Source organism: Carica papaya, chromosome 7 (assembly GCF_054855325.1).
Source record: "Carica papaya isolate Zhongbai chromosome 7, ASM5485532v1, whole genome shotgun sequence".
In the NCBI taxonomy this organism is placed as follows: Eukaryota; Viridiplantae; Streptophyta; class Magnoliopsida; order Brassicales; family Caricaceae; genus Carica; species Carica papaya.
Genome location: NC_142315.1, coordinates 29,070,390 through 29,093,986, shown reverse-complemented (window position 1 = coordinate 29,093,986; position 23,597 = coordinate 29,070,390). Strand labels below are relative to the sequence as shown.

Genomic DNA, 23,597 nt, shown 5'->3' with positions numbered 1-23,597 from the left:
TAAACCAGCTCCTGTTTGGTGCAATAATACGATACATTTATATTAGCCTTTGCTTATGGTAAATTTAGAAATATTACGAAATTTATTTGTAAATTTATACTTAATTCGATAAAAAAAAAACTGTAAATTAAATTGGCCTACGAAGATTAAAAATTTAATTCATTTAAAAATTAAAATAATAAATCTTAAATTACATTAAAATTTATATTTACAAAATTAATTTTTTTTCCAAAAATTTGTTAGTTTAATAATAAAATCTCATGTGATATTGATTTTATATTATTTTTGATATAATTTTGGTTTGCAACTTCTTTTGCTAAAAAATATTTTAATTAATATAATATTTAAATAAATATATAAAATATAATGTTTGAATTAACATTTATTATTTGCATAAAATTTATAAACTAAAGTTATAATATTAGTTAAGTATGTATGTGTATATATAGATATATGTTTATTTTTTTTTTAAAATTTATAAACTTATTATAAGCTAAAAAATCCAAGCCAAACATTGGCTAATTACATAAATTTAAAAAGATTTGGGGACTAAATTGAAAACCAAAAAGAATTGAGGGGCCAAAATGCAAAAACCGGCCCAAACATGTGGTGTCCGTCTGTCCGTTACTATCAGTTTTGAAGTAATCCTTCTCCTTCCGCGCTCTCCCCCTCCCTCTCCTGCTCGCGCACTCTCTCTCAGCTCCCTCGGTGCGCAGAGGAGAGAAACTCCTAGTAATGTCGGTCGCTTCACTTTCTTCTCTTCCCTCGGCAGATGCCTGTTCATCTCGCTCTCTCTCTCCTCTCAAACCTTTTCTCTCTCCTTCGTCCTCTCTCTTTCTCACGGCATCCCCGCTCGGCAATCACCGTCTTCTCTCCTCCGGTCTCGTCTGCAACACCAGCTTGGGGATACGCCCAAAATCCAAGGTCTGTATGCTCTTTGCACCGAAATTGAGTTTGTGGAGACGTCTGTGTTTTGCTTAATTTATGACTTTTTATCTTCTTGACAGGAAATATTGAAGGTCTGTTGTTCGACGAATGAACCTTTGAAAGTGATGATATCGGGTGCTCCTGCGTCCGGCAAAGGGACTCAGTGTGAGTTGATTGTTCAAAAGGTAGTTACGGATTTCGTGCTTGATTTTGGTTTTGCTGAAAATGGAATTTGTTTCATTTGATTAACGCGTAATGCACCATGATGTATGCGAGCTAATACATTTCTACGAATTTGACAAGTTCTGTTATATGTACGTATGTTTCTTTTTGTTGGATTGCTTGAAAATTGTGTATAATCCTTGTATAATTTGCAAATTCTACATATTTGGCCAACTTCTTTAATGGTACACCTTCAAAATGGCTACACATTTTGAAGAAAAAAGTTTTCCGCTAAGAGACTTCTTTAATAGCACAACTTCTTTAATTCATGTCACTTTCCTCCTAAGAAACTCTCTCTGCTTTTTCTTTTCTTTTCTTTCTTCCCCTGGTGGGGTAGGGATAGATAATGAAGATGTGTTATTATTTGTCTTAAATGGGTAAGTTTACTCCATCTTGAATGCAAATTATAGTTTTATATTTTCTTGCTCATAAATGTTTTCTTTTGGTTCCTAGTTTGGATTGGTGCATATATCTACTGGGGATCTCTTAAGAGCAGAAGTATCATCTGGGACAGATATTGGGAAGAAGGCCAAAGAGTTCATGAATGCTGGTCAATTGGTTCCTGATGAAATTGTGACAGCTGTACTATACCACTTTACATTCTTGTTTCGCTTTCTTTGATGTGTTTTAGGTACTTCTTATGAAAATGTTATGTTTTCTAGATGGTGACAGCAAGATTATCACGTGAAGATGCTAAAGAAAGGGGATGGCTTCTAGATGGATATCCACGAAGCTCTGCACAAGCACAGAGTCTGGAGAAACTGAAAATCATACCTGATATATATGTTGTATTAGATGTACGTGTATATTTCTATGCTGGTATTACAGAAGAGTTCTTTAATTGCCTGATTTCTGTTCTCATATGCCTGTGGACTTGTTTCAAACTTGTTAAAATACTTAGCTGAAAATGATTATTGTATGTCGATAACTGCAACACTTTTGCGGAAGAAAACAAAAATGAAAATTTCTTTATTATTCCCTGTGAAACACTTTAAATTTTCATGTCTATTGAAACAGGAAAAGAATTTACCAGAATTTCAATATTTGATGACTAGTTTCTCTGGTTTGATATCATGTAAGAATAAGTGTGAGAATAAGTTTCTGGCAAGACGTAAGCTCTGACTTGGCATTGTTGCGGAGCAACTTGATGATACCGCTGGTTAAGATGCATTAACTCTACCCTTTTTAACATTGCAGCCAGAAACTTTATTAGTTATGCCGGTTGCTGTTGATGCTGTGAAACTAATGGAGGTCTTTAGTTATGGTTGTTACGGATAAATTATGCATTTGCATCTAAAGTTGTTTTTTATCCATACAAAAGGAATATTATTCATAATGTACCTTTTCATAGATGTTATTTCTTAATACTCAGGTTCCTGATGAAACTCTAATCGACAGATGTGTTGGAAGAAGGTTAGACCCTCTAACAGGGAAGATTTATCATCTAAAAAATTTCCCTCCAGAGACTGAGGAAATTAAAGCACGACTAGTTACTCGCCCTGATGACACTGAAGAAAAGGTACAATTAAATACCATTTACAATTCTTTTATTTGTTTTTAGTGTGTGTTTAGACCATTATCATTTGATTGGAATATATATTTGTTGAGTCCATAAGTGATGATGAAAAAGATATTGTAACCTTAATGCACATGTCTCTCAAATTTATCATCCTCTGCACCTTGGCTTAAGATTTTATGCTATCTTTTAACTAAAAACTGTTTGAGCATGCAGATGCTTAACTCATAGTTTTCTATCTACTCTTGTTACTGAAGATGGGATATAGGGGCCAACGAAATTGGAAGAAAAGATAAATGCAGCTTCTTGGAATTTATCTTCTTCTAAGTTAGTTAGAATTAGTGATTTAGGACAAGAAGAGCTTGAAGACAAACTTAGAGGAATTTTATGAAGAGCTAAAATTTAGAGATCTCGGATCTCAATAATCAAGGTAATAAGTTAATATTTGATACTAATCATTACTAGTCTACTTAATAACTAAATTAGGTACCTTATTTATATATACAAAATACATCAAAAGTAGGAAATATGGAAAACCTAGTAAGTAAAAAGATATATTAAATAGAAAGATTTAAGAAAATAGTAAATCAAGGAAATAGGAAAGTAAATTTTCTTATTCTCTTTTATTGTAAAACTTTCTAAAACTTAGAAAAGGAAATTAAATCTTTTTGTTAATTTTCCAAAACATTTATGTCCCTTTATTGGTTTTGTCTCATAGTATCCTATTATTGAAATATTCCACTTTAGAAGCTTTCTGTTCTGCATCAACTAGATTTCATGTTATTATTTCTTGTTGGAAAATGCAGTACTTTCTGTGATTTGTACCTAGCTTCCAATTTTAAGATGCCATATCTCTTTTACTTTTTGTACTTTCCTGTTAACTTCTTTGCCTAGGACATGGTGTTCTTTGAATTTTTTGCCCTCTCCACCCTTTCTATGTTCATCCCAGAGAAAATATGCATTATGATTTTACTGCATTTTTTTGTTGAATTCTCCATTCATTTCCTTGCATCACCTCTGCTTGGAAGTTCTTTTTTTTTTTTGAATTTCTGTTAAGGTAAAATCACGGCTAGAGATATACAAAAGAAATGCAGCAGCAGTCTTATCTACATACTCAAACGTAATGAAGAAGGTATTTGCTTGGTTCTGTTCCTCTATTTTGAACTTAATCATTGGAATTCTTATCAGTAATCTTTGGTTGCAAAATTATGGAAAACACAGATTGATGGGAACCGGGCCAAAGAGGCAGTTTTCAAAGAAATAGAATCTTTGCTCTTGCAGGTGCAGAAAAATAAAATAAAAAGGTCATGTAAGTGATTTCAAGTTTTCAAGTGTATGATGTTATTTGGCATTGTATGTGAAAGGAACTTTTGGTATTCTTCTTAAGCGTTTATTATAAATTTATTGGAATGAAAAGTTTTTATATTCCACATATTGCTATTTATTTATCGATCTTTTCACCTTCTAGTTATAGCTGATTAGTAATTCTCCGGTCTTTTTGTCCATTTCCAAGACTGCGCACTCCTTCTATTGTTCTTTACCGATCTTATTTCTTTGTCATCTTAAGTTACCTTTCTTAATGTTTTTTCTTTCACGAGGAATATACAATCTCTTTTCCATTTTGGAATTCATTGAAACAATCTGATATACACACCACAGCTTACATTAAGAAGGCTGTATAAGTTTATCAAGGCTGCATAAAGGTTTCAGTAATATGTGAATGAAAAGAAAAAAAATTAAATTTGATCTCATATCCTTGAGAAACTTATATTTTTCTGAGCTATCTAACTTTGTTAATTGATTCTTTATGCAAATGAAACCAATCCTTGAAATTGTGGACCTTTCAGATGAAGCATCTTCCAGTCATGTATGTGGTTTACACTGTACAGCATTCTCTCTATTTCCTGCAAAATTTTTTGTATCATTTCTCTGCATAATGGCAATAATAATTCTCTTACTCTTTTCAAATGTTCTGTAACATGTGCAGGTTGAGTGGAGAGGAATTCCCACTAGATTGAATAATATTCCTCATTCTCGAGAAATTAGGAGCTATTTCTATGATGATGTGCTACAAGCTACTAAGAGAGCTGTAAATGATGGAAGAACTCGATTGAAGGTTAGATGTTACTATTTTGTTTATTAAAGTTGAAGAGAGGGTTAACTTGGCATAGAATCTGAAGGTATTTTATTGTTACCAATTAATCCTGTACATGTACGCTGGTCCCTTGATATGCATTCATGTGATTATTCTAATTTTTAACAAAATGCATATTATTCCCTTTACATATAATGTGCGAAACAATGAAACTCCATATACATATATGATGAAGACATAAAACGACTATTACCAAGGAAAAAGAAACTGGAATTTTTCATCCCATGCGGAAATGTAGAACAGACAAGTCTTGTTTGTTAGAGTAAGCTGATTCTGTTATTTGATAAAACAAGGGACTTAATAGCATGGATAATTAATGAAGGAGTTTTTCCTTTCTTGGCTGGGTTATTATACCATGAGAAGTAGCTTTCTTCCATTTGTTAGATCCTTCTATCCTGAGTGAAGGCAAATGCAATCCTTTGCACCAGCTAAGTTAGCTGGCATTCAGTACGTTGTCCCATTTTTTCTTCTTCCTTTCTGGCCGATATATGGTGCAACTTATGCCTGCAGGTGAACAGTCCTTAGGCACATATTAACTAATTACTTGTCTACAGTGACTGACTGAAACAGAACTTAATAGGTTAGTATGCTTCCTGAATGCTGTCATTTTCTGGTAACAGAGGTAGCTAGAGGGAGGGAGTTTGGTAAATGATAAAACAAAAAGTTTGATTACAAAACTGTTAAAAAAAAGAAAATAGTAAAAGAAAAAGGAGGCAATGAATGTTAATTAGAAATCAGACAACCAAATAAAAGTACTAAACTGAAAGAAACATGAAAAATGGGAAAGAGAAAGAGAACAGTCAAAAAAGTGAAATGGAAAATTTCGAAGAAAATGAGAAAGAAGTGAACAATTGGAATGGCGTGTATCTGTGATGATATAAAAAAAAGTGAGCAAATGATAGAAAAAAACCAATCAATGGCAATGTTACCGTTAGTGAAGCCCTGACTTTCTCTGAAATAAAGGCAGTTCGTAATCTAATGAAAGCTTGAAGTGTAGTAATGTGGATATCTTAGGCAATATGAAAAGGAATTAAATTTGATGGTGACGTAGGTCATCCAGAATTGAATGCATGGATATATAGCCAATAGAAGTTGTCTTCTGCTGTTAGAATTCATATTTCTTACGTAGCTTTGAACTTGATTAAGCTGCACCCACCAAAATCTTAATTGACTGTGGCTGAAATATTATTCAATGGACAGGTGGATATTAATATTCCAGAGTTGAATCCAGAAATGGTGAGGGCTTGTTCTTGGCTACCATGTTTTAAGAGTCCCAGCATATTTTTCTAAAATTGATGATGTCTTAGTATCTATAGGATGTTTATCGAATAGGGACCTTATTGGAACTTGTTCGAGTTCTTGCTTTGTCTTTTGCAGATGATGGAAAACGGGTTAAGGTACATATAACAATTGCACATTGGAATTCTTTTACATAATAATTATGTAGAACTTCCTCGAATTTATCCAGTTATTTGGGCATCTTGTCTTTCAGGTTTGTGTTCAGGGATCTATGGGGGAAGGGGCACTTGCAGGTATGCCATTGCAACTTGCAGGTACCCGAAAGATTTTAGAGTTCATGGATTGGGGTAATGATGGTGCAATGGGGAGTTTCATAAACATTGGATCTGTAGGTATGTAGCTGAATTTGGAAACCCTTATTCATTTTTTTTGAAATAAAAAGTATAAACTGTATATTAACAAAGTATCAAAATGGGTGTATCACCCATATACAAAAGATTTACAATAATGTTAATGTCTCAATGATATTTCCAAAATTCACATCATTAATAATGTCATAACCTAACAATATAAATCCAAAATGATGTATTCATCTATCCTTTAACCTATTAATGTTATTTCCTCACTATCAAAAGCTCTACTATTCATTTTTTCTAAATAATCCAAAAAACAGTAAAAAGGATAATATTAGTTAACTTGTTTATACATTTAAGCCATCCCAATCCCAAATTTCTCCCCTCCCCCGCCCCGACCCTGCAATAACCCAATCAATTCCTAAAAGACTGTACACACCAACTCCACAAGCTGTATGCAGTAGGACACCACAAAAGAAGGTGGTTGCATGTTTCCTCCGCCTTCAGACAGCAATAGCAACCATTCACCAAGATACAGCCCCTAATTTTCAACTTATAGTTAAAATCCTCTCCCAACAAGCTTCCCAAGTGGAACAAGCAACACGAGGACGGGAACCTTAGTTTCCAAATTTGCTTATCCGGACTTCTACCAACATCACCCTTCATACACAAAAAATGGTAATACGAAGAAGCAGAAAATGTGCCATTCTTTTCCAAATTCCAGAGGCTGATCATCACAATTCGAAACATTCTGTATGGCTAGAAGTTGCATCAATTCTTCTTACTCCCCCAACTCCCAATCATTCAAATTCCTATTAACATTAATAGACCAAAACCACATTCCCATTAGAAATCTGGTATGCCTCCTCTACAACCAAATTCTTGTTACGAGTGATGCTGAAAATCCTGGGAAATCTTCCTTTTAGGCTGCCATCTCCCACCCAATTGTCTTCCCAAAATTTAATCTTGTTCCCTCTACCAAACTTCCATTTAGTACATTGAAGAAAACAAGACCTATGCATTATCCTCCATAACCCTCTCCTGTGGGGGATAGAATTACGATTAATACCACTTGGAATTCATAAACTCACCCCACCAAGAATCAACAATCCTCCGCCATAAACTGTTTTCCTCCCTCAAGTACCTCCATAACCATTTGCCATGGAAAACCTTATGCATAGTATAAACTTTTCAGTAAATCCCATAATCTATTCTATTGATTATTTATTTGTCAAACTAATTTTTCCCATTTCTCAGAACATCAGGATGAAATTTATATGAGGTGAATGCTAGCCTCTCATCATAATACATAAATAATTTCTTCTCTTCATTTTTGGTGCGTTGGATACTGTTGACCCAGGTCTTATGTATAAATATAGCCGCATTGTTTGGTCATAGATAAAAGTAACCAGTAGATGTGCTATGAACAAGCAAGGTTATTTGTTAAAACATCATAAGATTACCTGCTCTTTCATTATTGAAGTTCCAATTGAATTTGAGAAAGATAATGGGTGGAGAAGCTTAAGATTCCTTATCCCCCGTCTTAATCCTTGTGTTAATCTAATCTTATATCTCATTGTTCTGCATCACTAGTATCTGTTGTTATTTAAATCAGAACATGCACATATCAGTGCATGTCTAAGTTAGGGGACTTGCCATCTTGAAACCCATTCCCTATTAGATTTTGATGTGTTCGATTTAATAAAATGTACTAAGAATTTTGTTTATAGACATTTAAAGGAATAAAATTTGCAGGAATTGACACATAATGGTTCATTGAGAATTTGGGACTGATGTTTGTATTGTTATGCCAGCAAGAACTAGCATGTTGAATAGACAAGGTGATTCGAGAGGAACTTGGAATGATCGTTTTGACTCCCAGAACTTCACACAATATATGTAATTAGAAACTTAATCACCTAATTAACTCTCTCTACTTGAACCACACTAAACAAATTGAACGTAAACTAAGGTAAATAAGAAAAATTAAAGGAATAAAAAACACCTTACGACTTACTCGATAAGTCAATTCCAATTCTCCGACTCAACAAGATGCTTAAAGCAACCTCCTTGAAGAACAGTCACTCAAAATTAGCAAAGCTAATTTAGAAGTAAAGCTGAAAATTTATTAAGCTTGAAAGTTGTAGTTACGATTAAACTCCATTACAAGCCTAATGGAGAAGCCTTTATATAGGCGTTTATTCTACGAATCCAAGTTGAAATATTATTCTAAATCCGACCTAAACTCCTAATATGTTTTAGGCTAGGAAACATCAAAATAAATATTATAATAATCTAGTCCTAGTAAAAAAACACTAAAATAATTACTTGAGGAGGGCTCTTCCTCTCTTGGTCGAATCTCCATGTGATCTTATCCTCTTTTGGACTTCGAAATTGTGTAGGATTCTCCTTAAAAAAATATCCATAAAAATCACATGTGGAAATAAGATCAAGGAAATCTCCTTCTCAGCATCAAACTCAATCCCGCACGCCTAACCAGCGTGCGTGCAGCTTATGTGTGTGTGTGGCTCCCATGCGCTCGTGGCCTGCATGTGTGTGGGTTCCTATGTGCGCAGCTGTCGCATGTGAGGCTTGCCCATCCCGCACAAGCTCTCCTCCAAGCGTGCAGCAGAGCTGCGCACGCTCAAACCTCTCCCTCGCATATGGGCTGCTCATCCCACACAAGCATCCTTCCAAGCGCGGGGCAAAGCTGCCCAAGGGCGCAGCATGGCCCAGCCCGCTCCCATTTGGTGCGGCATCCTTGGGCTGTGGCCTTGATGCCTCCTTGTCTTGGACCAAGGCTTGGTCCTCTCTCCGGTTGGGCCAACAACGGGTCTTTCTTCTCGCTTTGTGCTTCTTCAAGTCCATGAAGTATCACTTAGGCCTTAAACTTTTTTTGAACAAACTTGGTTTATTTTTTAGAACAATTTCATTTAAAAAAGAAGTTAAGGATGTAATTACTTTTCTTTTTGGGCTATTTCAGTTTAGGAAATTTGAATTCACTTTTCTGTTTGAGACGATCTTGTTTAGGAAACAAAAAGATATTAGAACTGCTTGCCTGTTTGGGACGGGACCTGCGGGAACTTTCATTTTGCCGCGGGCGGGGGCCTGCGCCGCCCAGCACGCATGGTGTCACTGTGCCTGCGTGTGCATGTCTGCTGTGCTGCATGCGCACAGTCTCATGCGGTTGCAGACTCGTGGGTAATTATCCCTCGGAAATCCTGATTTCCAAGGGTTCCCTCCTTGATACGGGATTGCTTCCCTAGAACTAAATTTGGGCCATCTGGGATCTCATCACAAGGGCTGTTACCCCATTGGTTGGATTTTAATATGTCCATTAAAGAATTGCAACATAACTGACAGGAAAGTTCAAAGTAATTGTAATCTGAAAAAGTAAAATGATTCATAGCTGTCTCAAGTCTGTTCAAGTATCATTGCGGTTTAATCCATGAGTTGCTTCAAATGGTTGGATGATTCTTTGCTATTGCAGGTGCAAAAGAGGTCGGGGAACAAGATGACATATTCATCTTGGTGGCTCCTCAAAATGCAGTTGGGAACTGTATTATAGATGTGAGGAGCTTGAGATCTTTATTCTTTTTTTAGTTTAAATATAATTCATTTCTCTATTTATTCATTCTAATTATCGCATTGAACATGCAGGATCTGAAAGCCATGACTGATGCTGCTGGTAACCGGCCAGTTATACTTGTTAATCCTCGGCTCAAGGTCCGGATTATGATGTTTAGGCCCATTTTTTTTTGAAAATGACATCAATGTGTTTGTCCTCCTTTTCAGTACAAAATGGATGGGATAGAGCTCTGATTGATTCTGGAAGAGATGTTAATAATATTAAGACTCGCTAATCCCATGGAACTTAATAACATGCATAATTTATTGAGAAGTTCTTCCATAGGGGAATAGACGTAAGATACTGTCTAGAACTTCTGCTGAGTTGTTTTAATTGTATGCCGAGGTGCAAAATATGAGATATTCTCTATCAATGTGAATTTCTCCAAGATTAAACTTGTGCAACTGCTGCATGCTAGCCACTGTTTTCTGTTAAGTTTCTTTGGTAGTTATTTTGTGTAATTAACATTATATTTGTGGTTATTTTGTTGGTAAATCAGGATTTACCTGGTTCGAGTGGTATCATGCAAGTAAGTACAGAACTTCGAAAATTAAGTATTTTAAACTTGAAAAATGATATTGTCTAACCATTAATATTTCTTTCTAGACAATGGGTCGAGATAAGAGATTGGAATATGCTGCTTCTTTTGAGAATTGCTATTTCTTTCGGCTTCTGTATTACGCAGGAACCCAGTATCCAATTATGGCTGCTCTCAGGTACAGCAATCAGAATTTAGGTCTCAAATAATTTTAATCTCATGCTAACTTGTCCTTACCAATTTTATATGGCAGTATCTCAATGTTATCGTTTCATAATTTTCAGAATGTCTTACCCTTACCGATATGAACTCTACAAGAGGGTAGATGAGCCTACAGGGAAGGAAAAGTATGTTATAATCTCAACATTTACTGAAAAGCCAAATTCTGATGAAATTAACAATGCATTTCTTGGAAAACCACGGTAACTTTTTCGCTGCTCATCACGTGGATAAATTCCATGACTCGTGCATGCTGATGACTTGAAAAAATTATTGACAAACAAGTTTTCTTTCTTACTTGCAGAGATCAGACTAAGAAAGCATCTGGAATTTGGTAAGAAATAACTTTTTTTTTTTTTTTTTTGTATGTAAATAACTATTATCCTCTCATGTTTGTTTGGTTTTCTCGTAGGGGATTCTTGAATAGTGTATTTTGAGGCAAATTCTAGCTTCTGCGCCAATTTGTTGACAAATCGCAGTAAGGCTATGTATATTGTGCCTCTTCGGCACTTTACGCGGGTCTGGCATCTGCCAGTTAAGAGGTTTGGGTTCAACAATCAATGGCAACTTTCAAATACAGCAGGGATATGAGCTTACCAACACTGCTGTTTTTTTTTTTTTTTTTTTGGGCTGAGAACAGAAAAAGCGTTTTTTATTAATTTAGTTTTGCTTTTGTGTAGTAATTGATGATAATACTACGAATGATGATAATGCTCTCAAAGCATATATGAAGAAACACCTCATGGATGTTTGATTGCATATGGAGAAGGCTATGGAACCAAGTCTTTCATAACCGGTTGGGTTTACAATGATTGGGATGAGCCAAGAGTAGCTTGGACCAACTGGCTTCTGTTTGAGCTCGGCTTGGGCGTAAAATTTGGGCCCAAAATGGGCTCCCAAAATGAGCCTGGCATGGGGCAAAAATGAGCTTGGCTTGGGCTCAAAATGAGGATTGGCATGAGCCCAAAAGGCCTTGCCTTGGCCCCAAAATGGGGCATGGCTTGGGCCCAAAATGTGCTTGACGTCGGCTCAAAACAGGGATTTGCTGGGCCCAATATGGGCTTGTTTTGGGCCGAAAATGGGCCAAAATGGGCTTGTCGAGGCCCAATATGGGCTTGACTCGGCCCCAAAACGGGGCTTGTTTGGGGTTTGGGCCCCAAATGGGCTTGGCTTGGGCTCAAAATGAGGATTGGCATGAGCCCAAAAGGCCTTGGATTGGGCCCAAAACGGAGCTTGGCTTGGGCCCACAATGGGTCATGGCTTGGGCCCAAAATGGGGCATGGTTTGCGCCCAAAAAGGGCTTGACGTGGGCTCAAAACAGGATTTGCTTGGTCCATTATGGGATTGGCTGGGCCCAAAATGGGTTTGTTCTGGGTCCAAAATGGGCCAAAACGGGCTTGTCTAGGCCCAATATGGGCTCGACTTGGGCCCCAAAGGATCTTGGCTTGGGCCCAAAAGGGCTTGACGTCGGCTCAACACAGGGATTTGCTAGACCTAATATGGGATTGGCTGGGCCCAAAATGGGCTTGACTTGGCCCCGAAACGGTTGGGGTTTGGGCCCCAAATGGGCTTGCCTTGGGCCAAAAAGGCTTTATTCGGCCCAAAATGGTGGATTGGGCCCAAAGCGAACGAACTGGGCCCAATATGGGCTTCGCTTGGGCCCAAATCGGGCTTGAATTGTGCCCAACTTGGGCCCAACGTGGCATGGGCTTGGACCCATAATGGGATTGGTTTGGGCCCAAAATCCATAAAACGACAATAATTTTTTTAAATCAAAATATTAATAAAACAAGTTAAAATTTAATTAAAAGATAAAACCCGAGGGTTTGACGGAGCCCAATTGGTTACGTCTAGCAGGTCTTAGCAATCCTACCTCGTATTGATCGGTGCTAAACTTTGACTTTCAAAATTTTCTTATATATTTGGGCTTAATGTACACAATCAAAAGCAACACTTGATCATCGATTTATATATATTTGCTTGTAAAATTCTCTCCAAACTCTAGCTTGTACCTACATTCACTATCCCCTATACAATACACTAGAAAACAATGTTTCTCTCACAAACATTTATAACTTGGCGAGATGATCTAATGATTTGCTCAGACAATATTTATTTGCTCACACATATCGGTTGAGGTTTCAGACAGTTTCGAAACAGATTATGCTTTTCGAACGATAGAACGCCTCTCTCTTTGGTATTCAACTTCACCCCTCTGATGCATAATCAAAAGAGCTCTTCGCACCTGCCAGGCAATAGCATGCTGTTAGCAGAAGTATCAAATTGTGAACTCAAGAAGATACTACAAAAGATTACATAAATATAAAGATGCATATTCATATCGTAAAAAAAATCTGACTCTGCATTCTCAAAAAGAATAGGTCAACTGTCTATCAACATAATAACTCTTCTCGTCGGTAAAAAAAACAACTCAACTCGTAGATGCAAAACGAAAAACAAAAATCCTGCATGTATGTGTGGAGGCAATGATGAGCGATTCTCATCACTTCCAAATATTTAACCATTACAGGAGTTGAGCGCAGTATAAAAAGGCAGTAATTCATAGGTAAAAAATAATTGATATGGCTGTCAAGGTAGATGATTACCATAGAGTCATTCATCCCCATCCTACTGAGGTCTTCAATCAGTCTTCTTTCTGATAAGCGAGCTCCAATGCCCATTCTTCTCTTGATCTGGGTTTCTGCTTGCTGTTCATGTGGAAATAAATATAATTAGTAAAGAACTGGCAAGCTATGAAAAATTCTGAGTAATATTTCCTTTGTCTAACCTTTATCTCAATTGCCATTTCTCCAGTAACATTTATATGTTCATTTATTCCAGACCTTGCAGCATCCATTGTGGAGGAATCAAAGAGTTTGAATGCTGCATCCACATCATCTTCAGTAGCAACATGGGACCTAATGTTAAAAATAATATCACTAAATGACAATAAAATGTGAGAGTGAAGAAATTTGGTGCATGCATGCTAGTTTCGAATTTGGCAAGGTTTCAGGGCAAAATTATCCAACGACCACTTACGACTCCATATCAAATTATCTATATAACTTCTCACGGCCGAAGATGTTCGGATGTCGGACCATCCAGCAAAAGAGAGGAAGGGCGAAAAGAAAAGAGGGATACAAAATGGTTTAAATATTCCAAGGAAAAAAAGTTTCAACGAAGACAGAGAAAGTCCCAGCAGGTGCAACTGATTGGTTAGGTGAGTATTGCAAGGGGTGTTCAAGGCAAAATATAAAATTACCATGATGTTGGCTTAGGACAAAGTATTTAGAGTTCATCACTGGGGTTCCCTAACTCGTTTTCAAGACATGGTGCCATTTAAATGAAAACGAAGTATAAAATCCATACTTACAATTTCATTTTTGCAAGAGACTCACTCAACCTAATTATAGCTTCCAGCTGTCTTACAGTGATGGGTATCGGAGCAGACTCTCCTGTCTCATGTGCCCGCCTCTTCATATTCTGTAGGAATAACCATATTGATTTCAGTGCTAATAAACATATCTGAGGTCTATCATCAAAGTTTTTCGACTTATAGAAAAATTTCTCAACTCAATTTCCCACCCGATCATGAACTGTATAGTTACAATCAACTGACTCAAAAATCAAAATGGAATTGTAGATAAAAGAAACACCAAAAATGTGGGGATGGCAGAAGGCACAAACAAGAACAGTTTTTCATCCCTTTGCTAAATGGTATTCATCAATTCATATGTAATACTGAATCATTTTTTTTTCTTCATGAAAAGGGGTCGAACTCAGAAGTTAAGCTCACAAATGGAGCAGTATGCCATCTGACAACATGCTCTGGGCAAAACACTACTTCTGGAATTTCATGTTGTTTATGCAAATTTCAGATAATTCTCTTAATAGTTCCATGGTCACTGAATGTCTTACGCCGCTATAATATGCAAGTTTATTTCATGAACTGACAAGCATCTTTCATGATATGAGCTAGTACTAAAGAGTACCTCTCTGATTTTGACATATAACTGCTGTAATTTTACAGCTGCAGATTCTGACAGACGGGGATGGCATTCAGTTCGACAGTACTGTATGTACCTAAGGTCATAGGGAATACATATTAGCATCTCATCAATACAGTTCAATAGAGATGGTATGATGAAATACAAGGCAATATTTGATATCTGTAACTAAGGATACCTCTTGAGCCAATTCTGTTCTTTAGAACCTTTGTTATCGCCTTTGGCTGCGTCAGCAGATGCATGGACTTTTATTATATGGCTAGCTATATCCTTTAAGAAAAAATTTCGTTTCAGGCTTCTGCATGGAGCTAATTAGCAAGTGGAATTACATTATGTAATTTCTTCTTTCTGTTCTCTGTTTTATTTTTTGTCTGGTAATAAAATTAGCATATCAGAGAAAAGCAATTCTCATGATTGACTAGTAATTTTTCTGAAGGACATGCATTTGAGTCCTGAAATCAATGGAAAGTAATTATATCCTCACAGCACCAACATGTATTATCTTTTGGGGAAACAAAAAAAAAAAAAAAAAAAAAACAAGCGAACAAGTGTAGGTTACCTTATCTTGGTCATACTTCCTGATATCCTTTACAATAAAGATTAAGTCAAATCTAGAAAGAATTGTTGTCTGCAAATCAATGTTGTCTTGTGCAGTCTGAAAGAGGAACAATATCAGTTGTTAGAAAGTTGCAAGCATGCATAATTTGCAAAGATAGTGCAAATCACATCTAAGAACCTTAAGGTCATCATATCGCCCAGAGGGAGGATTAGCAGCTGCAAGCACTGAGGTCCTAGAATTAAGAACAGTTGTTATTCCTGCTTTGGCAATAGATATTGTCTGCTGTTCCATAGCTTCATGAATAGCAACCCTAGGATATGCCAATGGAAATTGTTTAGGCTCATAAACATAATATGCAAGATGAAAGAGTTATCAGAGACGATGTTGGCACAACCTACCTATCCTCTGGTCTCATTTTGTCAAACTCATCAATGCAGACAACACCTCCATCTGCCAAAACCATGGCTCCTCCTTCAAGATAAAATTCACGCTGAATACATTTACAAGTGAAATAGAATAAGAAAAGTTTTGCACCAACAGGAATATTATAGAGATAGGAAATAACAAGGGAATAATAAAAGGAGCCAATAAAGATAGAGAACATACAGAGCTGCTATCTCGAATTACAGAAGCCGTAAGACCAGCTGCTGACGAGCCCTTTCCAGAAGTATAAACGGCTACAGGAGCTGTCTTCTCAACAAATTTGAGAAACTGCAGAAAATAATTACCAGACCAGCACTTAATGCATGTCCATGATGATAATATGCTCAAACTAAAGTTAAAATTTTAATGTCACAAGGAAATGGTTAAGGCTACTTAAGAGTAAAGAGACCAACTAATTAGAAATGAAATGACAGTAAGCCACAATGACCATTCAAGAGCCTTCGAAGAATAAATAACTAACCTGTGACTTGGCAGTAGATGGATCCCCCAGAAGCAACACGTTGATATCACCTCTTAACTTCACCCCATCTGGCAAATTCTGCATTTATAGAGGTATTAGATACTACAGCTGCAAATATGTGATCACAAAAAAATGAAAACAGGATATACCTTCCTCGATCCCCCAAACAAAAGACAAGCCACAGCCCTCTTGACATCATCATGACCGAATATAGAAGAGGCAATCTTGGAGCAAATGGTTTTGTAGACATCTTGGCTGGAGGCAAATTTTTTGAATTCTTCTACCTTTAAAGAACCGTGAAGGTATGAAAAAATGGACAATGTAGCAGAAGTTCTCAGGTGTCAACAGTAAAAGAAAATATAATCAGAAATAGTATTACTAGCAGCAAATGGATTTGTTTTCACAATTGATAGGGAAAAAAAGAAAAACAGCTAGCCAAGGCGCCAAATGCAAAGCAATTCAGCTTGCTGTCCTAGTCCTTCAAAAACACTATCTCATAACTAGACCATGAATCAACTGGCTCGTTGTTTGGCTTTTGGCTAGCTTGAGTTGAATTCCACAAGAAGATCCTAGATTAAACAGCACATTCTTTTTTTTCCTTAGAAGTCAGTCAACAATGAGGGCTACATTTTGTTAATTCAAACCGGATACTCACAAATTGAATGTATACAAATGTATCAAAAAACAGTGCAAGTATTATTGACCATCTAATGTAATGCACAATGGATTTACTAAAATGTAGTAAGTTGGATTATTATTTTAATTAAACAGAATTCCCCAGAATTCTTACACTAACCTCTTCAGGTGTGAAGGTAGCAGGACCGCGTGAACTTGCCTCGTTTGCTTCTTCCATTCCTATAACCCTGATATAAGGCTGTCTAATTGCCACTGCTCCCTTGTGCCTACATAACATCAAGGAATCCCACTTAACAACAAAGAAAAATGGTTTTAAATCATGTGGAACTGCACATGTCTCAATTGATAATGATCCTTACGAGGCAGATGAATTTGCAGCTTGGAATATACTATAAATTCCCATGATTGTCAATCTTGTTCCAGGTACAATCGTTTGCACAAGATGACGATCCACTGACAGAAGCATGTTTCTAGGAAGCTCCCCTGTTGGAACATCCTTGAAAAACCCATGATACACCCATATATCAGAATAAGTCTATAAGTTAAATCAACTTTTAATTTATTGACATCCATGTCATTACCTCAGGATTCTCCTGCAGTTTCAGGGTTTGTTGATCAACATACTGGCTTCTATCGGGAACAACAATCCAAGGATCAATAGGACAAGACTCTTCACCAGGCTGAAGATATCATCAATCTTATTAAGGTTAAACAAAAGCTTGAGAAATGTGGGGAACCAACAAAAGATATAAAGTAAACCTGGGGAATATGATCACACGAGCGAGGGACAATTGCCCCACCAAGGCCTGGGCGGCATGGGACCTCCTTAATATTCTTACAGTTCTTACAAATTAAAGACACGTAGGTTGCCTTTGCCTTTACTCTTGAAGCAGCAATGCTAATTCCAGCAATCTTAACCAGCTTTGATATATATTGAGCCTGCTCATCAACATCAAATGGAGAAAATAAAAAGAACTGATCCTTTAAAATAGATACCTCTCTTTTCCTGATAGTATGTTAGTCCGTAAGGGAAGAAAAAAGTAGTGAATTTTAGAAGTCTTAAAAGCCCGTTTTACTCTGAAATATAAAAGGTCCAAACGGAAAAAGAAAAATTTCAATTAACATATTGTAATTTCTCTTTCCCATGTTCATGCAATTCTCTTCAATCAAACGGAAAGGAAGCAAAAAAAAAAAAAAAAAAAAAAATACCCCAAGTGAGCGAATGGACACCGGATCCTCATTGGAAGTAAGCAAAATCTGCACATCTCCAGTCTGAGGCTCCACCATCTCTCCAGTCTCTCCCGCCACTTTCATCTTTAAACTGGCCAGAACCTCCGCAGCAGCCGTTTCAAACTACAATACAAAAACCATTCAATGATCAAGCAAATATTCCAATATATATATATATATATATCCTTTACAACGTAGGGTCATAAACCGATAGACTTGGAGTAAACGCGAAGCACTTCAAATGTGCGAAATAACTGCAACTTTTTAGGCGATTCACAGAGAGCTAGATGTACCAGGGGAAGGTAATCGGCAGGGGAGGAACGGAGCAAGGAGGGAAGATCGGAGTCGAAGGAGAGGAGATCTTCGAGGTGGACGAGAAGCCTCTTGGGGTTGTTGAGGAGGCTCTCTCTGTAAGGAAAACTGTTCTTCTCCGTCTCGAAATTTCTGACGAACTCCTTGAATTTCGTCAGGATAGAGTGTCGGCTTACTGCCGCGTTCTCTGCACCTGCATCCTCCGGGAACTGCGCCTGGTCGCTGTAGTATACCGCTCCTTCATCCCACCCCGACATTCTCCCTCTCTCTCTCTCTCTCTCTCGATCTCTAACCCCACAATATTTCTTCCTCTCTCGCTCTCTCTCTCTCTGTCTGTGTAGGCGGACTAAATTGGAGAGAAAACTGAGACGGGGCGGAAGGGGAAGGGTTTTTGGAGGGAAGATTTGGCGGGAAATGACTAGTGAGGCACGTGAGAAGAATAGAGCACGTGTGTTATGGGAGCAACTTCTCTACTGGCGAGTGCAGAGTGGGATTAATCCATTACGCCTCTCATCGTCCGATCATCTTCAAACTTCCTTTCCCTCTCCGATTTGACTCTCCCTTTCGAATAAACCAGTTAAGTGAACTAACAATACAAATTTAATCAGCTTAAATACATTATATATAAATATATATAAATAGCTTCAGTTTTTAAATTACTAAATTCAATTTCCATAATCAAATTTACTTACAGAAATAAATTAAATATTTTATACATTGCATTTCAATTTTCTGATCCAGTAGTCGAATAATGCCTCAGCTATTATTAAAAGCACATGTAAATATATTTTAAACTATCGTAATTGATTCATAAGTTAATTTTGTTCATAATGATGAAACTATAATACAAATCCTTTGATTGATTTGCATGAAATGAAGAGTTTAAATTCTAATGGAGTATTTCTGTTGGAATTTATTATAACCCAGAAGACCATTCACCATTCTGCTAAATTGGCATTTAACATATAAACGTATAAAAAATTACTGTGAATATCTTGCCTTTTACATTTAGCATTAACTTAGCAATCAATACTCAGATGTAATTACCACTTACACATAATATTACCAGAATGGAGATGTTAGGAATGGGTACAAAAAGCTAGTCTCTCGACTGGCCCCTATTTCTTAGAGCTTAATTACCAGCTTCTGCTTCGCTGTAATAAGTAAATTGTATTTTTCCTCGATGGAAAAGAAGATTCGATGGTTTTATTATAATCCAGTTGAAAACACAAACAAACGACGATATCTACTAAGAATTTCTGTAATGAGAGATTTATGTATGCTTGTTAACCGAAGGCGGCATCTGTGATTGATTTTTGTCAAGCAGATAACCTTCGTGTTGTAAGTACCAAAGTGCTCCTACCGCTGCATCCTCGGCAGAAGCTTTCTTTCGGTTCCTAGGTTCCCCAAAGCACTCCAAAAGCATATTTGGAGTTTCTTCTATCTCCACAATGACCTTCAAAGTAAATCTGCATAAAATTTGGATGATGAATATGAGAAAAAAAAAATGCCAATCAATAGAAGAAAGGAAAAACAAGTGGAAAAGGAAAAGAGGAGAAATAATGAAAGAGACTAATTATTTCTGATCCTAATTCCTAATAGCAATTCCTCCAAATACCACTAACAGATAACTTGTCTAGAATGCTAATATTTGGTTTTTGAAAATTATTTTGAATTTTACTTTCAAATTCACATATATCTATTAAAAAAGTCATGTATGATTGTTGAAGTGAAAATAAGATTTGGAAAATGATTGGTAGAATTCGTTATTTCCAACGTTTTCTAAACCTAATACCATAGTTTCATTATCATTTTCTGAATTTCATTTCTTTTCCAGCAACTGCAAATATTTTTGTGTATAAGCATATATCAATATACTGATAAATGTTTATTAGTAAGTTCTGTGTAATTACTTGCTAATAGCAGGTATAGAGGGTCAGTTTGTAATTAGCCATAAGTTAAATCTCATGTATAAATACCCCTTTAATCCTCAATTAACGACAGCTTATCAGTTTCCACAATTTACAAAATCGAGCATTCTCTCTTTCCTTTCATTTGGCTTCCCAAGCACACTTCACCTTCTCCACCGATTTTCTCAAAATCTCTCTCATTTGTGCTAGATTTCTATTAAATGCATCTTCATATTTATCACAGAATCTGATAAAATAATTTTTCTAAAACCTTTTTTTTTGTGATAAAAGTACGGATGCGTATTGATGTAAAGGTGAAGTTAGGCTCTCCAGAGATGCCTCTGAAACTTAGGCTCTGGAAACTTAGGTGGAATTTCCTGTTTAGTTTTTATACAACTAAACAGGCCCTAAGTTTTAGAGGCATCTCTGGAATTAGGAGAATTTTCACATCTCTAGATCTTTGGACTTACAGTTTCAAGTGGCCTTCTCCTTCCTCTTTGCAGCAAACATATCTAGGGGGCTTCCAACAATTAGCAATACAGACTTTATATAGACAAGATTTGGCTGACACTTTGTTTGATCCACCTGAAAAGTTATTTGAATTGCAAAATATCAGAAAAAAGTGCTACATCTGATATTCAGCCAACGTAATAACTAGAACAACCACCCATAGTGTTCCCACTTATCATACAGCAAGTTGCTGGTGTTATTTTAAGTTACCCAATTGGTGGATTCTGATCTATCATTGTTGTTCTAGTCCAATCTTGTTACAAAAATAAGAAAGACAAAAACTACCAACCTGCTATCTCTCCGCGAGTCTCACAGCTACCATCCGTTGATATTCCCATTTCAGATGGACACGAATGTCGTTTGCTAATTGGTGATTGCAGTTTTGTATCACAATCAAAACAGTCTTCCAATTTTGAACTTTTAAATTCAATGGGAACAGAAGCTGTAACATCTGTAAGTGAACAAATATCAGTTGCTTTCTCAATAGAATCAAGCAAATCGCAGCTGAAATGGTCTCCCAATTCTGAACTCCCCAGTTTAAAAGCAACAGAAGGAGTAACAACACCAGATAAACAAATATCAGTTACTTCATCAATCGGATCATTTTCAGGCTTCAAGTTGCAGTCAAAGCAGCTTTCCAATTCCAAATTTCCCAATTCAACAGCAACAGAAGCTGAAAGATCTGTAGATGAACAACTACAAGTTGCTTTACAAACAGAATTATTTGCAGGGTTCAAATTGCAGTCAGTATGGTCTTCCAATTTCAGACTTCCCAATCCAAAGGCAACAGAACCTGTATTCTCCGTTGGTGAAGAGAGATCAATTAGTTTATCAAGATCAGTTACTTCATCATCAGAATCATTGCTGGGGTTTAAATTGCATTCAATCGGAACAGAAGAGGCAACATCAACAGGCGTTTCATTGTATCCAATGAGTTTGGCTTCCATCTTGGTGCTAGATTTCAAAACCTCCTCCAGTGATTTAGATTTTGCAACATAGCCTTGACCCTACATATCAACAACTCAGTCCAGACTCAACATCAGCATAATTATCAAATGAAGTGTGAAGTTTCATATAAAATCAACAAGCAGAAAAGAGATTCTGGTAGTAAGCAAGTAATTGATTTCTGTAAAATAGTTATGAAAAATTATGGATGCTCCATGCATGTCTACTAAGCTGCAAGCTCAAATTCAGAGTAGAAAGATGCAAGTTGGTACTACCGCCAGGATGTGAGAAAATCGAACGCTCTCTGTTAACAAGCACGTTAAATTTTGATAGATCAAAAGGTCAGTTTACACTATATTTCAAGAGAAAGAGACTGAATTAACAAATACTTGACAAACTTAGACAAGTCTTCATAATGTCTGCAAAATCCATGAGAAGAAGAATTCATTACATTAATTATCAGCTTGACACAAGATACTAATTTGGGACTGCAGAATACTCAATTAATGCAATTTGTAAATAACTCAAAATTGAAACTACACATCCTTCGGCTGTGCTAATATGTTGTAATTAAGGCCTTCAATTAGTTTATGGAATAATATAACCATTTCAAACTTCTTGATGTGTGGATACAAGCTAAGAGCATTGGGAACCGAGGTGGAAGGCCATCTCTTAGACATTCAACTGCTTGAGCAGGCTCATAAATTTTTTAGAGTAGCTGAACCAACTTCCTTAACATGGGAGCTACCCCAATTAAAATATTCAAAATCAAGAGCATCTTAGAAGCATGCTAATTATGCAACAGCAGATCTTTGAATAAACTTTTTTGCCACACTAATTTTACCTTCAGCGATTCAAATATTAGTTGAGCAGCAATTCTGGTAGCATCTTTTTTACTAGTACTACATGCAGAAATGATCATATCGGCATCCTTCATAGTCACTTTTGCTTCCACAGAATGCTTTCCATTGCTCCTGGATGGTAAGAACTGGAGATTCCAGTTATAAGACTGGCAAAGTTCTTGGAGTTCTCTAATAGGACTAAGCTGCAAGGTGGGAAGGCTCCTGATTGGATCCAAAAAGGATAGCATCTTTCTCCAAGCATAATCCAAGTTGAATCCAGAATCAAGAAGAATAGCTCCAAAACAAGATTCTACCAAGTCACCAAGAGCCTGAATCAAATATATAACATAAAAAAAAAGTTAAGGTTGCACAACCCTAAACTTTCCATATTTTGAAAGATGAGCTTTCACATTAACAACAATATATTTATATATTAGGATTGCCTCAAGAGAACAAAGGTTGGAAAGTAGTCAACCAATCACATAGGAAAACCAATATGATATAAGAACTTCAAATGAATATTAATCTTAAAATTCGTGGTATTTAATCCCGAATACCCACATTTATTACCCACAGTTACATCACAGGAAGGCATGGTTTCCTCAGAAACATCATGCCTTCCTGTGATAAATGATGCTTCTTTTTGTATATCAGTGATATTTTCCTGAAAATTGTGCCAGCAATGGCACAATCGTAACTAGGTCTACTACTATTAGCCTGGGGAGACAAGCAGCTGTTTAAATTAGGTTGGTTCAAAAATCCCACATATAGGAGGAAAATTCTATATGATAGCCTAAATAATATAAAGTACAAAATAATCACAGTACTTACAAGAATATTATCTCTAATTAAGATAGTCCATTTCAGGTTTTCTTTATTTTGCATCAAGAAGGCAGGATTAAGGTGAAGAAATAACAAGAGAAGGGAAAGATATTAGAACAATGA

General features: G+C 36.5%; 3 protein-coding genes across 7 annotated transcripts in view; 1 reads left to right on the top strand and 2 right to left on the bottom strand.

Annotated features, from left to right (window-relative positions):
• The first annotated feature begins 620 nt into the window (after positions 1-620).
• On the top strand, positions 621-11,556 carry LOC110824862 (adenylate kinase family protein). 3 transcript variants are annotated; one of them, XM_088208127.1, is made up of 19 exons: positions 623-924; positions 1,008-1,112; positions 1,603-1,731; positions 1,812-1,946; positions 2,522-2,668; positions 3,723-3,797; positions 3,887-3,974; positions 4,513-4,532; positions 4,653-4,781; positions 6,021-6,056; positions 6,137-6,217; positions 6,313-6,451; positions 9,903-9,982; positions 10,073-10,138; positions 10,540-10,569; positions 10,647-10,756; positions 10,863-11,000; positions 11,102-11,131; positions 11,210-11,556. In XM_088208127.1, the coding sequence occupies exons 1-19, from the start codon at positions 736-738 to the stop codon at positions 11,232-11,234; spliced, it is 1,752 nt and encodes a 583-aa protein (XP_088064253.1). In that variant the 5' UTR covers positions 623-735; the 3' UTR covers positions 11,235-11,556. The 3 variants fall into 3 exon arrangements, with proteins under 3 accessions (XP_088064254.1, XP_088064253.1, XP_088064255.1); XM_088208128.1 differs by lacking the exon at positions 6,137-6,217 and having other exon boundaries at positions 621-924; XM_088208129.1 differs by lacking the exon at positions 623-924 and having other exon boundaries at positions 1,008-1,092.
• Positions 11,557-12,731: 1,175 nt separating this feature from the next.
• Positions 12,732-18,813, bottom strand: MCM5 (Minichromosome maintenance (MCM2/3/5) family protein). Its single transcript, XM_088208126.1, has 18 exons — positions 18,427-18,813; positions 18,113-18,256; positions 17,663-17,842; positions 17,485-17,583; positions 17,263-17,399; positions 17,064-17,169; positions 16,417-16,551; positions 16,268-16,345; positions 15,970-16,074; positions 15,762-15,853; positions 15,541-15,673; positions 15,364-15,459; positions 14,983-15,074; positions 14,790-14,880; positions 14,171-14,280; positions 13,586-13,715; positions 13,404-13,505; positions 12,732-13,042 (listed from the first exon to the last, which is right to left on the bottom strand). Exons 1-18 carry the CDS (start codon positions 18,700-18,702, stop codon positions 12,959-12,961), a joined length of 2,190 nt encoding a protein of 729 aa, XP_088064252.1. The 5' UTR covers positions 18,703-18,813; the 3' UTR covers positions 12,732-12,958.
• A 613-nt stretch (positions 18,814-19,426) lies between these two features.
• DCL4 (dicer-like 4) overlaps positions 19,427-23,597 on the bottom strand; it is a 67,881-nt gene continuing 63,710 nt past the window's right edge. For all 3 annotated transcript variants that reach the window (XM_088208123.1, XM_088208124.1, XM_088208125.1), the window contains 4 exons: positions 22,655-22,981; positions 21,155-21,872; positions 20,826-20,940; positions 19,427-19,914 (listed from right to left, as the gene is read on the bottom strand). In XM_088208123.1, the coding sequence (XP_088064249.1) occupies positions 19,719-19,914; positions 20,826-20,940; positions 21,155-21,872; positions 22,655-22,981 (1,356 nt within the window). In that variant the 3' untranslated portion in view covers positions 19,427-19,718. The remainder of the gene's footprint in view (positions 19,915-20,825; positions 20,941-21,154; positions 21,873-22,654; positions 22,982-23,597) is intronic.

Coding starts and splice junctions, on each gene's coding strand:
- MCM5 (XM_088208126.1), bottom strand. CDS start 18,702: ATGTCGGGGTGGGATGAAGGAGCGGTATACTACAGCGACCAGGCGCAG. Junction 17,170..17,262: donor GCTGCAAATTCATCTGCCTC/GTAAGGATCATT, acceptor GATGTTATGTAG/GCACAAGGGAGCAGTGGCAA. Junction 16,075..16,267: donor CATCTACTGCCAAGTCACAG/GTTAGTTATTTA, acceptor TATTTTCTGCAG/TTTCTCAAATTTGTTGAGAA.
- LOC110824862 (XM_088208127.1), top strand. CDS start 736: ATGTCGGTCGCTTCACTTTCTTCTCTTCCCTCGGCAGATGCCTGTTCA. Junction 3,798..3,886: donor ACTCAAACGTAATGAAGAAG/GTATTTGCTTGG, acceptor TGGAAAACACAG/ATTGATGGGAACCGGGCCAA. Junction 6,057..6,136: donor CAGAGTTGAATCCAGAAATG/GTGAGGGCTTGT, acceptor TAGTATCTATAG/GATGTTTATCGAATAGGGAC.